Consider the following 12,814-nt stretch of genomic DNA (forward strand, 5'->3'; position numbering starts at 1 on the left):
AATCATCATCATCATCATCATCTAATGGGAGATATTAAGTAGCCTCCTACTCCTCATAACTGCCCTGGTCCATCTTGGCACCAAGGGGAAAAAACTTGATGTAATTGCTCGAGGACGGTGGACTCTTCACAAGCCCCGTAATGAACAATTCCCTTGCAAAACTGAGGCAAGCTGGGCCTGGGCTGAATATGGAGAGACCTGTGGACTACAAAAGGCTTTGATGCAGGCAGGGTGGACGGGGATGCACTCCACCCGAGTGCGCAGGCCATTCAGGGAAACTGACCAGGCCTATCCGCCACCGGGCGCGCTCAACAATGGTAGCAAGAGAATGTGTGCAAACTTGCCCACAGGCGATTCCGCTGGGAAAACCCTGCAAATACGAACCCCAGCAGGCATAGGAGACTTGATTTTATGGGACAATACAGACAGGCTCCAACGTTGCGGCTCCCACAGCGTGGCTCCTCTATTGAAGAACCCCGTCGCAGGAGCAGCGAGATGTGCGAGCTTCACCAGGCGGGCGACAAGCACCGCTGCAAGTGGGCCAGCTGCGTAAGAAGCGAGGAAACGCTCCCTCGGCCGTGAGGGGAACCTGGAATGCAAACAGCAATAAAACCAATAAACACACGCGTTCCCCTCAGCGTCTGTCAGCAATTCCCTCCTGTACTCAGAACATTAAAAGAAACCCAGGCAAACCTCAATCATTAGAGAAATAACAAAATGGACATAACCCGCTGCGAAGCAACAAAGAAAGAGGGGCATTTCATAAGATGGACGCCCTTTCTTTGCAGCACGGACACTGAAAGGACTAGGAGAACACATCCCCCGTTGGACTGTTGGGAGTTGTAGTTTGCGGACTCCACTGTTTTTCTCTTTTCTTTTTTTCAGTGATGTTGGAATACAAAAAACGTATTTAGTGCTCTTCGGCTGCTGTGTTTGGTTGTATAATAATAAAGCGCAGAAAGAAAAGCATAAAATATAGAATTATGAGTTGGTAGGTAATTATCAAATATGTTTAGTAAGTTAACCTCTGTTAAATTTTGGCAGATCAGCCCTGCCAAAATGTAATGGGGGAAAAGCATACAGTATTTACCGTAGCATGCAGATTTTGGGGAATTAAACACCAAAATTCACATGTTAATCCCTACTAACTGGTGATGGGTGTAGGTGCCGAAAATAGCACCTAAACTTGTTACCAAGCTCTTTATATTTTTCTTTAAGGAGAGCAGTTCTTTAGTGTACAAGTTGTTGGTGTTAGCTACCTATAGCATTGCTCTGATTTGCATTGGAGAATGTGGGTGTTGTAGCTCATGAGAGTACAATGCTTGCTAGGCTTTTTGAACCTTTGGAATGGGAAGTGTGAAGCTGATTGCTGGAGGCTCACACCAGAATTGTAGCACAGAGGTGTTTTGAGGTTTTAGCAGGTCCTCTCAGGTGTATTTACAAAACCTGTGTTGTTTATGTTGTGAAAAGATTGCACATGGAATTTGCAGGAGATGTCTTCTTAGACATCCAAGTCCCCCGTGGTGAGCATTTACTTTGAAGTAGGTACACTGCTCATCAGCCAATACATACAATATGAGTGAAGATGCTCAGTTTCTACAGGCAGGCTGCAAACAAATATGATGAAGTTACATTTTTAGCTCCCTATGTGTTCTAAAGATGTATAGATTGGCATAGGTAACTACGATTAAGGAAGGGAGAGAGAGTGCATAAATTTGACTAACAAATGTATACCAATGTTGTTCTCTGTAAAATATTTTGTAACTAAGAGAATTGTGACATTATTTGGTAAAGATAAGCTGTCAGACTTTTTGGATAATTACTTTTTAGTTTGTCCCATTAAGTCTCCTTTTGAAAATCCTTCAGCCCTTTCAGTATTTTTAGTTATAGCATCTGCCAATTTGCCTGTGTACAGTTGTTAATCTGCCAATAAAGTGTTATGAATTCCAAACAAATCAAAAATGTGCCCATCATAATTCTTGATCCGCTTTCAGGATCTGAGTTTTCATACACTCTAGAAGTCCTCCTATAGTGCATCACATTTGATCTAGGCCACCATACGTTCAATGCGATGATTGGCGCATAACCTGCACCAGTGAAGTTTCAAGATTCTAGACCTAACATATTCAATTATTAGTCATGGTGAGGAGGCTTCATAGGGGGGCACTCTATGTGCAGTCAAAGGAGGTACAAATCTTGGTTTAGTGATGTGATGCAAATGTGTTTCTTTACATAGTTTGTCATTTTTGTTCCTGTTCCTAAGTCATCTCATGTTTCCTTTTCAGGAATGTCATCTTTTCGAATATGCAAAGATTTCTTCAGTGCCATAGACCACCACAAGGTGGCATTAATGTACTCTATGAGTGAAATGGAAGATTCAGAGAAGGGGGAAGAGACCTACGAAAAAACGGACCTCCTTCAAGACAGAATTACAAGGTAGAATGGTGTCCTTACCGGTATTTCCTATTCTTTGGTGATTGACTCCTAATTGCCTGGTATTGGCTGATGCTGTGTAAAAGGTGCCCTCTTCTTCTTGGGGATGGAGCGTTCTCTACTCATCCAATAGTTGATGCTCTTCCATGATGTCCTGAATATGGTGATTAGCCAAGGTGTGATAATGGGTCAATGGATGGGATCTATCCATAGTCGCGTTTAATGCAATGTTAAAGTCCCCTCCCAAAATGATGTGTGGATACTATATCCATTATTAGACTCCACAGTCTATCAAAGAAAGGGGAGTTATCAAACAGAACTCAAACAGTTTCCCTTGGCCAATTTGCGGCCGAATCATTCTCTCTGCCCTGTGGAGTCCCGCAGGGGTCATCAATGATTCCGACACTCTTTAATATTTGTGTCCTTATTGGTGCCCCTAATTGAATCCTTCGGCTTTAGTCTGACTTCCTACACGGACAACACCTAAATTGTAGTGCCTATACGGCAAGAAGAGCTGCTGGGAACTGCGTCCCAACTCCAGGACTGCATGAATACCGTGGGGATCTGGATGGCTCAAAATCGCCTAAAGCTCAACTCTGGTAAAATGGAGGTGGTGGTGTTCGGTAACAACCCCAAATTCTGGACCCCCAACTGTTGGCCATATGCACTGGGTCCTCTTCCCACTCCTAGCAGAAAGGAAATAATCTTAATCTTAGCTTTAGGGATCAAGTGAACACAGTGGCGTCATCAACATCTATATCCTGAGATCCTGTAGGAAAATAATGCCACTGCTGCCCAAAGACACTCAACAAACTGTCATCACAGCCCTAACACTGTCCAGACGGGGTTATTGTAACAGTGTATATCTTAATATCTAGGAAGGGCTCATGAATAAATTGCAGATCCAGCAGAACGCTGCTGCCAGACTTCTTACTGGTACACAAAACTTTGCCTCAATCTCGTCTGAGATCAGTAAACTTCACTGGCTGCAGTTCAAGAAGCACACCAAGTTTAAAGCATTATGCCTGGTCTTTAAAGCCCTTTATGGAGCTGGGCCAGACTACTTAAAATTGCGATTTCACTGGAATGTACCAAAAAGACCACTGTGGTCAATAGACGCAAAATGGCTGGTGGTGCCCTTTGTAAAAAAAAAAGCCAATTGGGGTGGCAGAGGCTTTGTGGCCAGTGCAGTCAAGGCATGGAATGATATTCCACTACACCTTAGATGCATGACCAATATGCTGGCCTTCAGGAAGTCATTAGAAACATGGCTTTTTATTAATAAATCTTCAACCATACTCCCACCACTTTAGTTCCCCTGCAGGACTTCGGGTAACAGTAAGTGCTCTATAAATACTACTAACAATAACAATCAGTGTTAGGGCCATAACAGTTGATGATTGTTATGGACGCTGAAGCTAGTCTCCCCCAAATCAAAGTATACTGTCCCTGGAAATCACTGAGGGAGCCCTGTGGTGGATACGGTGTGCCCTTTTGAATAAGCGTGGGGGTGCCCCAGGTATACTTTGAGTAATCACAAAGCTTCTGTGTGATGTCCATCGAGTGGCAAAGGTGATGTTGGTGTCATCTCCTATGTGTGTCTCTTGTAGCAATGCTATATGGATATTGTGTCCATCCAAATAAACTAATATGTGACAAAGTTTACGTCGGTTACCCAGCTCCTTAAAATTTCACGTCTGACAATTATAGCTAACTCTGACATCAGTAGTGCGGGTTGCTCCAGGGTCAGCCATCCCAGCTAAGTGGTGTGGGCTGTGCTGTAGTGTGCTACTTCCTGCAACACAATGACTGGTGTGACCTTAAATACAGGGTTAACAAATGTGGCTGATGTGCACTTAATAACATGTAGAACATTCCTTATGCCCCCCATCTCCCACACTGGTAGCCCAAGCCTGCCACGGAATAGCCTCCATCCCACCCAATGAACTGAAAAATGTACTTAGCCGTGGAGCCCTGCATAGCGCTTTCTGGCACGTAATCCTTGAGATCGGGGGGGATAAAGGAAGGAGGAGAAAAGGTCAAAATGAAATGAACAGCGTAGGAGGAGAGAGGAAAAAAAAGCTGAGAGAGTAGAGAGGAAGGAGAACTTCAAGCTATCTGCCAGGGATTATGCTGGATAGTGAGGAAGAGGGGAGTGGTACGGGAACGAGTGGAGTATTCGTGGGTATGCAGCAGTGTAAGGAGGGGTCAGAAGAAAGAGAAGTAGTAGTAAAGGGAGGGAGTATTTAGATAATAGATTAAGTAATCCAGATAGAAACAGTACATGCACATCACAATATTCCATGAAGCTGACCATCCAGAATTAGTTAGTTCAAATAGTGTCTTAGGTGTATCTCCAACCCTATCGGATAGATGTACATTTTTTTATACATTTGGAAATATGCTACTGTAAGTGGTCTTAAAAATTTAGGGAGACAGAAATACTGTAAATGTAATTTCGTGACACACAAATATTGTGATGTACACATTTCATGAGCAAGAGTATTGTATATTGGGGTAAGTAATATCGTTTTCAACAATATCAATGTTTTAAATATTGTTTTCTATAACATAGTGGTTAAAAATAGATTTTTTAAATTATTTGAATGTGTTGTAGTTAATATAGTAATGTTATGTGTTGCCATTGTTTATATAAATGTATTTTTTTCTTAAATATAGTTTGTAATTTTAAGTGATTTAGACTTTTTTTAATTAGTTTTAATAGTAATTTATAGTGTTGTAGTGGGTTTGGTTTGTAGGGAGATATAGTGGGAAGTTACGCAAAAATTAATTATGAATTATTTAGGAAGTTTAATTTTATTATATAATTGATATTTATTTTGTAAATTATTTATTTTTTCTGTTATGTGATTTGTGGGCTGCGAGGTTTGTAGGGGTAAAAGGTGAGAAGTTAATTAAGTCCTAATGAACAATTACCAATGTTTAATACATTTTTTAATTGTCATTTATGCAATACTTATTTATTTTACTCATTTTAATTGCGGGATGCTGGGTTTGTAGGGGTCCAGGGTTGTAAGTAAATTATGCAATAATTAAGAATTTATTGTTAATTATTAAATTGAGTTTTAATTATGTAAAATATGGAATACTGTTAATGTTAATTGGGATTTATAGAGCGCATAATCACGGCAGGTCTCTAAGCGCTAAGGGAGAGTAGCTAATGTCTACCCCAGTGGGTGAATGTTGGTCCCAGCATGTCTAAGCCTCTGTAAAGAGGAGGATCTTCAGTTTTTTTTTTTTAAAAGGGAGAAGGGCTTTTTCCTTACAAGCGTTTCCTGGTAGCTTGTTCCAGAACTGCGGGACCAAGACCGAGAAGGCTCGACCCCCTTTGGTCGTTGTGTTGAACCCTGGTCAGGACTGATTTATTTTACTTATATTTTAGTCGCGGGAGGCTATGTTGGTAGGGATATAGGGTGAGAAGTTAATTAAGTATTAATTGATTAACTATTAATTATTATTTGTAAATAATTATTTAATTGAATTTTGAATATGTAAATTATGGAATCCTTGTTTATTTTATTTATATTTTAGTTGTGGTCTGCTTTTTAAAATGCAGAAAGCCCCTCTAAATTTTAAAAATAGGGCGGGGGAGGTGGAGGTCCTGGGCCCGGTGTGGTCCGCACAACCCTCCACCTCATGTTTAGAATAGACCCGGGAAGCTGGTGGTCCCGGGGGCCCGGGTGGGGGTCTTCATGGCTCTCCGCAACATTTCTTATATGAGCCCTGTGGAGGTGGTGGTCCCTGGGGTATAATGGAGGCCCAAAAGGGGGGCCCAGTGCGCCCCTCTCATTTTACTTCCCACATGACCCGGGGGCCTGGCCCACCCGGGGGCTCAACCTCACAGAAGAGCTGGAGTCCAAGCTTCGTCTTTTTAAATTTTTTGGGCTGGAACTGCAGCTCCAATTGAAATAAAAAAAACTGCTTATTTGACTTGGCTGGGTCCCCCCCACCCAAGAGGCCTAGGGGGTCAGGGTATTCCTATCCTAATCCTTTCTCTTGTCATGTAAAAATTTTTTGTGGGATTCGGCTAAAGCAAGTCCTAAGATGACTGCCAATACTTCCTAGTTTGAATTGTTGGCAGCCAATCCGATCTCAACACGAGACCAGGAGGGTTCTCTGAGCCACCACGTTCCTATATATTGATTGATTGATTGATTGAAGCTTTATTTCGATATAAAAACATATCATAAAAGCAATACATTACATCAATAATAAAAACAGTTTAACAATGAACAATCTAAAAATCCTGCAGATTTACAGTGGGATTAAAAGAATGCATTATTGGGCAAATTATAAAAGACAGTGCAGGCAGAAACACATTACTGGATCAAAAGTTTCTTTGCAGTTCTTATTCGCCAAGCCCAGCCCAGAAATGTTGCCATACAGCAGGAAAAGAAGGGTCGGGCATCTGTACGCAATATGCGTAAGGCTTCCAAATGTGATCTAGTACCCAAGCTCCTACATAAAGGCTTCAGCCATCTCGACCTAGGCACCGCATAAGCATAGCACTCAAACAACAGGTGAGCAACGGACTCAACCCTTGAGTCACAGAAGGGACAATATGGTACAGTTTGTAATGGTGGTTTCCAGGTGGAAGTTAACAACCCTAAGGGGAGTACTCCCACCCTAAATTTGAAGTATAATGATCTGTCGCCCGAGTTATGAATTAGATCCAGATAGGGTTCCCTATATGGGAGCTCCTTAACTAACAGAAACTGAGCAACAGATTTACAATGCTTAGGATTGCACATTCTCTCGTTGTCCACCCAAGACCAATAAGCCTTCTTCAGCAATTGTTTTGACGGTGCTGATCTATTGACCCAAACGTCTCCTAACCCCAACTCATAGAGAAGCTGCTTAACCTCCTTGAGCCAGGTTACCTTATGGCAGCCCGAAAGGGATAAGAGTTCACTTAAGGCATCTGCGTAGCTACACAGTTCAGGGACGTTCCATATCCTGGCCCATAATAAAAGGGGACGTAGCCTTGCTTGCTCGCATATTGGGCGTGTGCCTGCATCTAGCAAGAGGGGGATTGTAGGGGTACTGTGGGGTAACCTCATAAGATCTTTATGGAAGTTATTTCCGAGGTGCGATAAGGTGTCAACTCTCTGAATGCCCCACAGTTCCACACCATACAATGCTGCACTCACCACCCTTGCCCTGTAAATGTCTAATAGTGCCCCAATAGGTTTTATAGATGAGGCACGTTGTTCTTTGAGCAGGGCACCTGCGACCCTCTTATGGGTCAGAAACACCTTTTGATGGTGTGCCTTCCAACTCATGGTGTCGCAGAGACGGATGCCCAGGTAATCAAATTCTTTGACTCTTTCGAGTGGAACAGAGTCTAGAGCAGGAGGGGCAACAGATTTCTTGGGGGGGTTAAGGACAAGGAATTTGGTTTTGCCTATATTTATAGACAGGCCCTTGGTATCACAAAAGGCCTTGAAGCTAGAAAGCAACTTTTGGATACCTGCTGGTGATTTTGAGATTAGGAGGGTGTCATCCGCAAATAGGAGCGTCGTAACTTTCCTTCCAGCCAGGGAGGGTGCATCTGATGGATGTTGAAGAAGATGCTCCACCACTCTGTTAACGTAAAGAGAAAACAGAGTGGGGGCAAGCACACACCCCTGGCGGACGCCCCTATTTACAGGGATACGAGATGTTTTTTCCCCCTGAACCCCCCATCTAATCTGAGCAAAGTTGCTTTCATGAAATTTTATAAGCAAAGCCAACAAGTAAGGGGGTATACCTAACCCATCGAGGACATTCCACAATTGGGCACGTGGGACCAGGTCGAAGGTGTTCGCAAGTCTATAAAGACTAGATACAAACTGCCCCCACCCAGCACCACCACTTTCCAATATATCATTAAGAGGCGAAATGTCTGCTCGATGGTGCCTGTCCCTGTTCTAAAACCTGCTTGGAAATCTGACAGGATCTGGTTATCTTCAGCCCACTGCAAGATCCTACCTAGTACCACTTTGCCCGCAACCTTTTGTGTTGAGTCCAGCAGACTGATAGGGCGATAGTTTGCTGGGTCGTCCCTGCAACCTTTCTTAAAAAGAGGGACAACCTCAGCACCCCTCCATGAGTCAGGGAGAGAACCTCCCATTAAGGCCTCATTTAAGAGTGAAGCAATTAATCTGCTCCACAATAATGGGTATTTCTACAGCAAGTCACCCGGAATCCCATCAGGGCCTGCAGCCTTATTGGTTACAATACACCTGATTGCCCTTTCAACTTCCTCACTGGTGAAGGGGCAGTCATTAACTGGGATGTCAACTGGGGGGCTGGGCAAAAGACCCAAACTTGGATGAAGTGCCCCCAGTGGAGCAGAATATAGCTTGGAGAAGTGGGCAAACCAGTTGTCACCAGGGATATTACAGGTTAACTGTTGATCAGGAGGCTTGTCCCTGGCTCTCAGCAAATCCCAGAACCCCTTGGAATCTTTCCTAGTACTTGCCTCCACTAGCTCCCACCAAAAATTGTATTCATGAGCCTCCTTAGCCTCAGCCACAGTTTTTTTGTAGAGTTTCCTAGCAATTCTGGTATTGACTGGGTCCTTGTTCTTCACTGCGGAGATAAGTTCCCCCTTAGCAGCCCGACATTTGGAGGAATACCACTTGTCTCTTGCCTTAGAAACACCTTTCGATCCAGCCCTCGCACTGGATTGGGGAATGGTAAACAGTTCGCTTAAAGCCACAATAGTTTCTGTGAATATCGGTAAAACATCCTGACTGGTGAGACTTAAGGCATCGAGCCGTGGCCCCACCACTGACATGATGGTCCCTGCTTGCGCCATCCTTACTTCATCCGCTGCTGCTTTTGCCCACTTTAGGCACCTGCCACAGTTTGAAGGAACAATTTCATGGGTGGATTTCCACTTGTGGGCAAACTTGTCTAGGATCCCAACCTGCCAAGGAGGAGTGAGGGTTAAGGAAAGAGGATTATGGTCACTATCACAAGACGCTATAACCTCCATGTCTTGATGAAATGACCAAAGATTATAATTCAACATGATATAGTCAATTCTGGAGGTATGTCCCGTCCTGTTATAAGTATGCGCACCCATAGAATCCGATTTGGATCGTCCATTTGTTGGTCTCAGGTCGTGTTCCATGCAAAGTGCATTGATGTCTATCGCACTTTGCGTCCATTTCGGGATCGGATCTAGGGTCAGGATAGGGATACCTCTCCTTGTATCCTCTTCCGAAGTGTCCAAAATGTCCTCCCTGGCCAATGGCTCAAAACAGCAGTTGAAATCGCCTGCAAGGAGAACATAAGAATCGATATTACAGGCAGCTAAATCGCTGCTTAATCCTGTTGAGGATAGGCATGATGCCCCACCCCTGGCCCCCCTCAAATAAAGATTGAAGACTTCTAACTTCCTTCCCCCTTGGCAGTGTATAGTTATCCTCTGGAGGTCAGGAGATTGAGTGGTCCTTTGACTTACACTTAAACCTAGTGCAATGCTGACCCATATAAGAAGGCCGCCAGACGGGCGACCTTTGCATCCATGTTGTTGGGAAGCTGGAACAAAGTAGGTTGTAAAGCCTACTCTGTGCCTGGGTTCTAGGCACCAGGTTTCCTGTAGGAGGCAGATGTTATAGGGTTCCAAAAAGGCGTTCCATTCAGGGATTTCAAAGTTACGGGCAAGCCCTGCCACATTCCAGCTTAGAATCTTTAGCAAAGGTTCACCCGGGGTAATCTGCCTTGGAGAATATACAGGTATAGCCGAATTGGTCACAGGGCCTGCCACCCCTGCAGCCGCTCTAGATAACCTTAGTGGTGACTCAATCTGCTGGTAATTAGGAGCCATTGCTACACCGGACAGCTTCCTATCTATTGGAACATTCTGACTGGGTGACAGGGGAATCATACAAGGTGAATCCAGCCGTTCGACTACGTCTTGGGAATCAAAAGTGCATGAAGCGATCAATCCCCCATCTATAAGCAAAGTAAGTGGTATTCCTACTGAACCTAGGGGGCTAGGAACTAAAGGTTCAATCAACAAGGGGGGAGAAACAAGGGGGGAGATTCTACGAGCCCTAATGCCTGGGGTAAAGGTGCTTTTTCCATTAATTGATGGGCAAGTTGGCTAGGGAGTCAATCTACCTCCTCCAGGCCGCAAAACCTATTAGAGGTTGGAAGGCCATTCCAATGTAAAGGGAAATCCTTCTGGTTGTTAGGTTGACTCTTCCATGTGTGGTGATGTACCAGTGACCAGTCATCCACCTGGATATGTCTGGGGCGTGGTGGATAAAAGAAGGACAGTGGCCTATGTATAACAAGAGACTCTTCGCTGATGGGCCAAGAACAGATGTGATGTGCCGTGTGAGGGTCCTCAAAGATCACCACTATACAGTCCCCTGGACTGGTTTTCCTTGTGGGACCCACCCAGGGAATTCTACGTACCATCAAAACTCTGCTTCTCCGGCCATTTGGAATTGGTCTATTCACATTGAGCCAATGTATTATCTTGTTCTTCAGAGACCAGTGGTTCTCGTGTTGACCATTTCCAATCTGGGGGACGCCCGTCAACACAACCACATAATCATTGGCTTCCGGAGGAAGATCAATGTAGCCCCCTCTAAAGTTATTCTTAACAGGAGGGCCCTGAGTTGGTTGGTACGCCACTTCACTGAGAGGGGGTCTAAGAGGGACGCCGGCGTTGGGATTTACTGATGGCTGTGGGATAGGACGCTTGGGAGCCTTAGGTTTAGGGGCAACGGAAGTTTGATCCACACCCACGGTCCGCGGTTTGGGAACCGGCCGTACAGAGGCTGGTACTGGGGGGGGGAGGTTGCGGGGCTTGTAATGTGGGGACTGATGTTGATGGGTCAGCTACAGGGGGACCCTGTTTTTCAAGACTTCTCAGGCCGAGGGTGGCAAGAGCAATAATGCTCTTTTCCATCTCGAGCAAGTTGTTTTCAATGCGTGAGAGTCTGAGGTCGAGGGGGGAAAGAAGTTTCTTGAGAGTTTCCCAAACTAAACCTATGAATTCCCCTTCATTCTTTTCCAAACCCTCTACATGTAAGCCCTCATCCTCTAGAGTGATAGTGGAGGGAGCAGTGGCTGTCCCCTCTCCCCCTCCCTCCCTTAGTGGCCGTTCACTAGGGGTACACTCTCCTTTTGCGTTGGGTACCGGAACACTAGTCCATTTCAGATGTTGTGCTACCGCAATTTTTGCCTTCTTGCGAGAGTAGGCAGAGCGAGAATTGCGTTTTCTTTTAGGTTGTTTGCCATTAATAGTGTTACAACTAGGTGAGTTGGGAAATACCGAGGTGGGGGGGTTAGAAATAGCAACCTGCTTGGGAGAAACAGCTGGTAGGTTCGCTGCGTCTGTCTTAGATAGTAGCTCTAAGGGCGGGGAAAGGGGGAGAGGAATCGGGGTCTGGTGAACATCAACCTGCGTGACTACACAATGGGGAATGGCAGGACGCTCCGGGGTCACCTCAGTGGCTATGTGGCCTAGGGAGGATTTTTTAGAAATTGCAATGACCTGGGACAATCTTCTAGCAGCTGCCAGTTCCAGGGAGACCCGAGTCTGAAGTTTAGAAATTTCTTGGTCTATAGCTAGATTGGTACGGGCAATGAAATCATCCATGGGGCCATTAATTGGTGGGCCACCCTTGACAGCCTTACTCCGAGTTAACCTAGTGCACATAACTTTAGCTACACAAAGGCAACCACCAAAACTAGCAGTGGAAATAGGATGATATAAAGGTTTACCTATTTAGACGCAGTAGAAGAAATATCGGGGGAAAAGGCGAAAGAGGGTGGGCCAGTCCAGTCCACTCAGTCCTCGAACGGCCTCAAACGGCCCGCTCTTAGCCCGGTCTTTGCCCCGGGCTGCGTCCCGCGCTGCGGGAGACTAAACACTGTTTATAGCAGTTAGAAAGGGCGGGGGGCGGAGCTACAGGGAGAGCGGACCGGAAGGTGGGCTCGGTCTCGCAGGGACACCTGGGTTAGGTAGTCCCTGCACGCTCGCAGCCCTGTAGCGTTGCTGGTTCCCTTGTTCCCACCAGGCGTGCCCCCTCAGTAAACAGGCAGAGACAGCACAGGTCCCACGACGAAGCGGCACCCGCGGAGCGGGTGCGGCGAGCCTCAGAGGTGCAAGTGCAGGTAAGCGCAATCCAGCAGTGCGCTTGGCTTTGACAACGAAGCAAGGGTATCCCAAGGGTCCAGGCCTTGACCAGCTGCTTTTACGGCCTTCCGATGGGCGGGGGGCGGAGCTACAGGGAGAGCGGACCGGAAGGTGGGCTCGGTCTCGCAGGGACACCTGGGTCAGGTAGTCCCTGCACGCTCGCAGCCCTGTAGCGTTGCTGGTTCCCTTGTTCCCACCAGGCGTGCCCCCTCA

General features: G+C 45.6%; 1 protein-coding gene across 1 annotated transcript in view; it reads left to right on the forward strand.

Annotated features, from left to right (window-relative positions):
- The first annotated feature begins 495 nt into the window (after positions 1-495).
- Positions 496-12,814, forward strand: part of SPO11 (SPO11 initiator of meiotic double strand breaks) — a 367,632-nt gene continuing 355,313 nt past the window's right edge. The window contains exons 1-2 of the mRNA XM_086951746.1: positions 496-549; positions 2,264-2,436. Of these exons, the coding sequence (XP_086807872.1) occupies positions 496-549; positions 2,264-2,436 (227 nt within the window). The remainder of the gene's footprint in view (positions 550-2,263; positions 2,437-12,814) is intronic.

The sequence above is a fragment of the Lissotriton vulgaris genome, unplaced genomic scaffold (genome assembly GCF_964263255.1).
Source record: "Lissotriton vulgaris unplaced genomic scaffold, aLisVul1.2 SCAFFOLD_2063, whole genome shotgun sequence".
Classification (NCBI taxonomy): Eukaryota; Metazoa; Chordata; class Amphibia; order Caudata; family Salamandridae; genus Lissotriton; species Lissotriton vulgaris.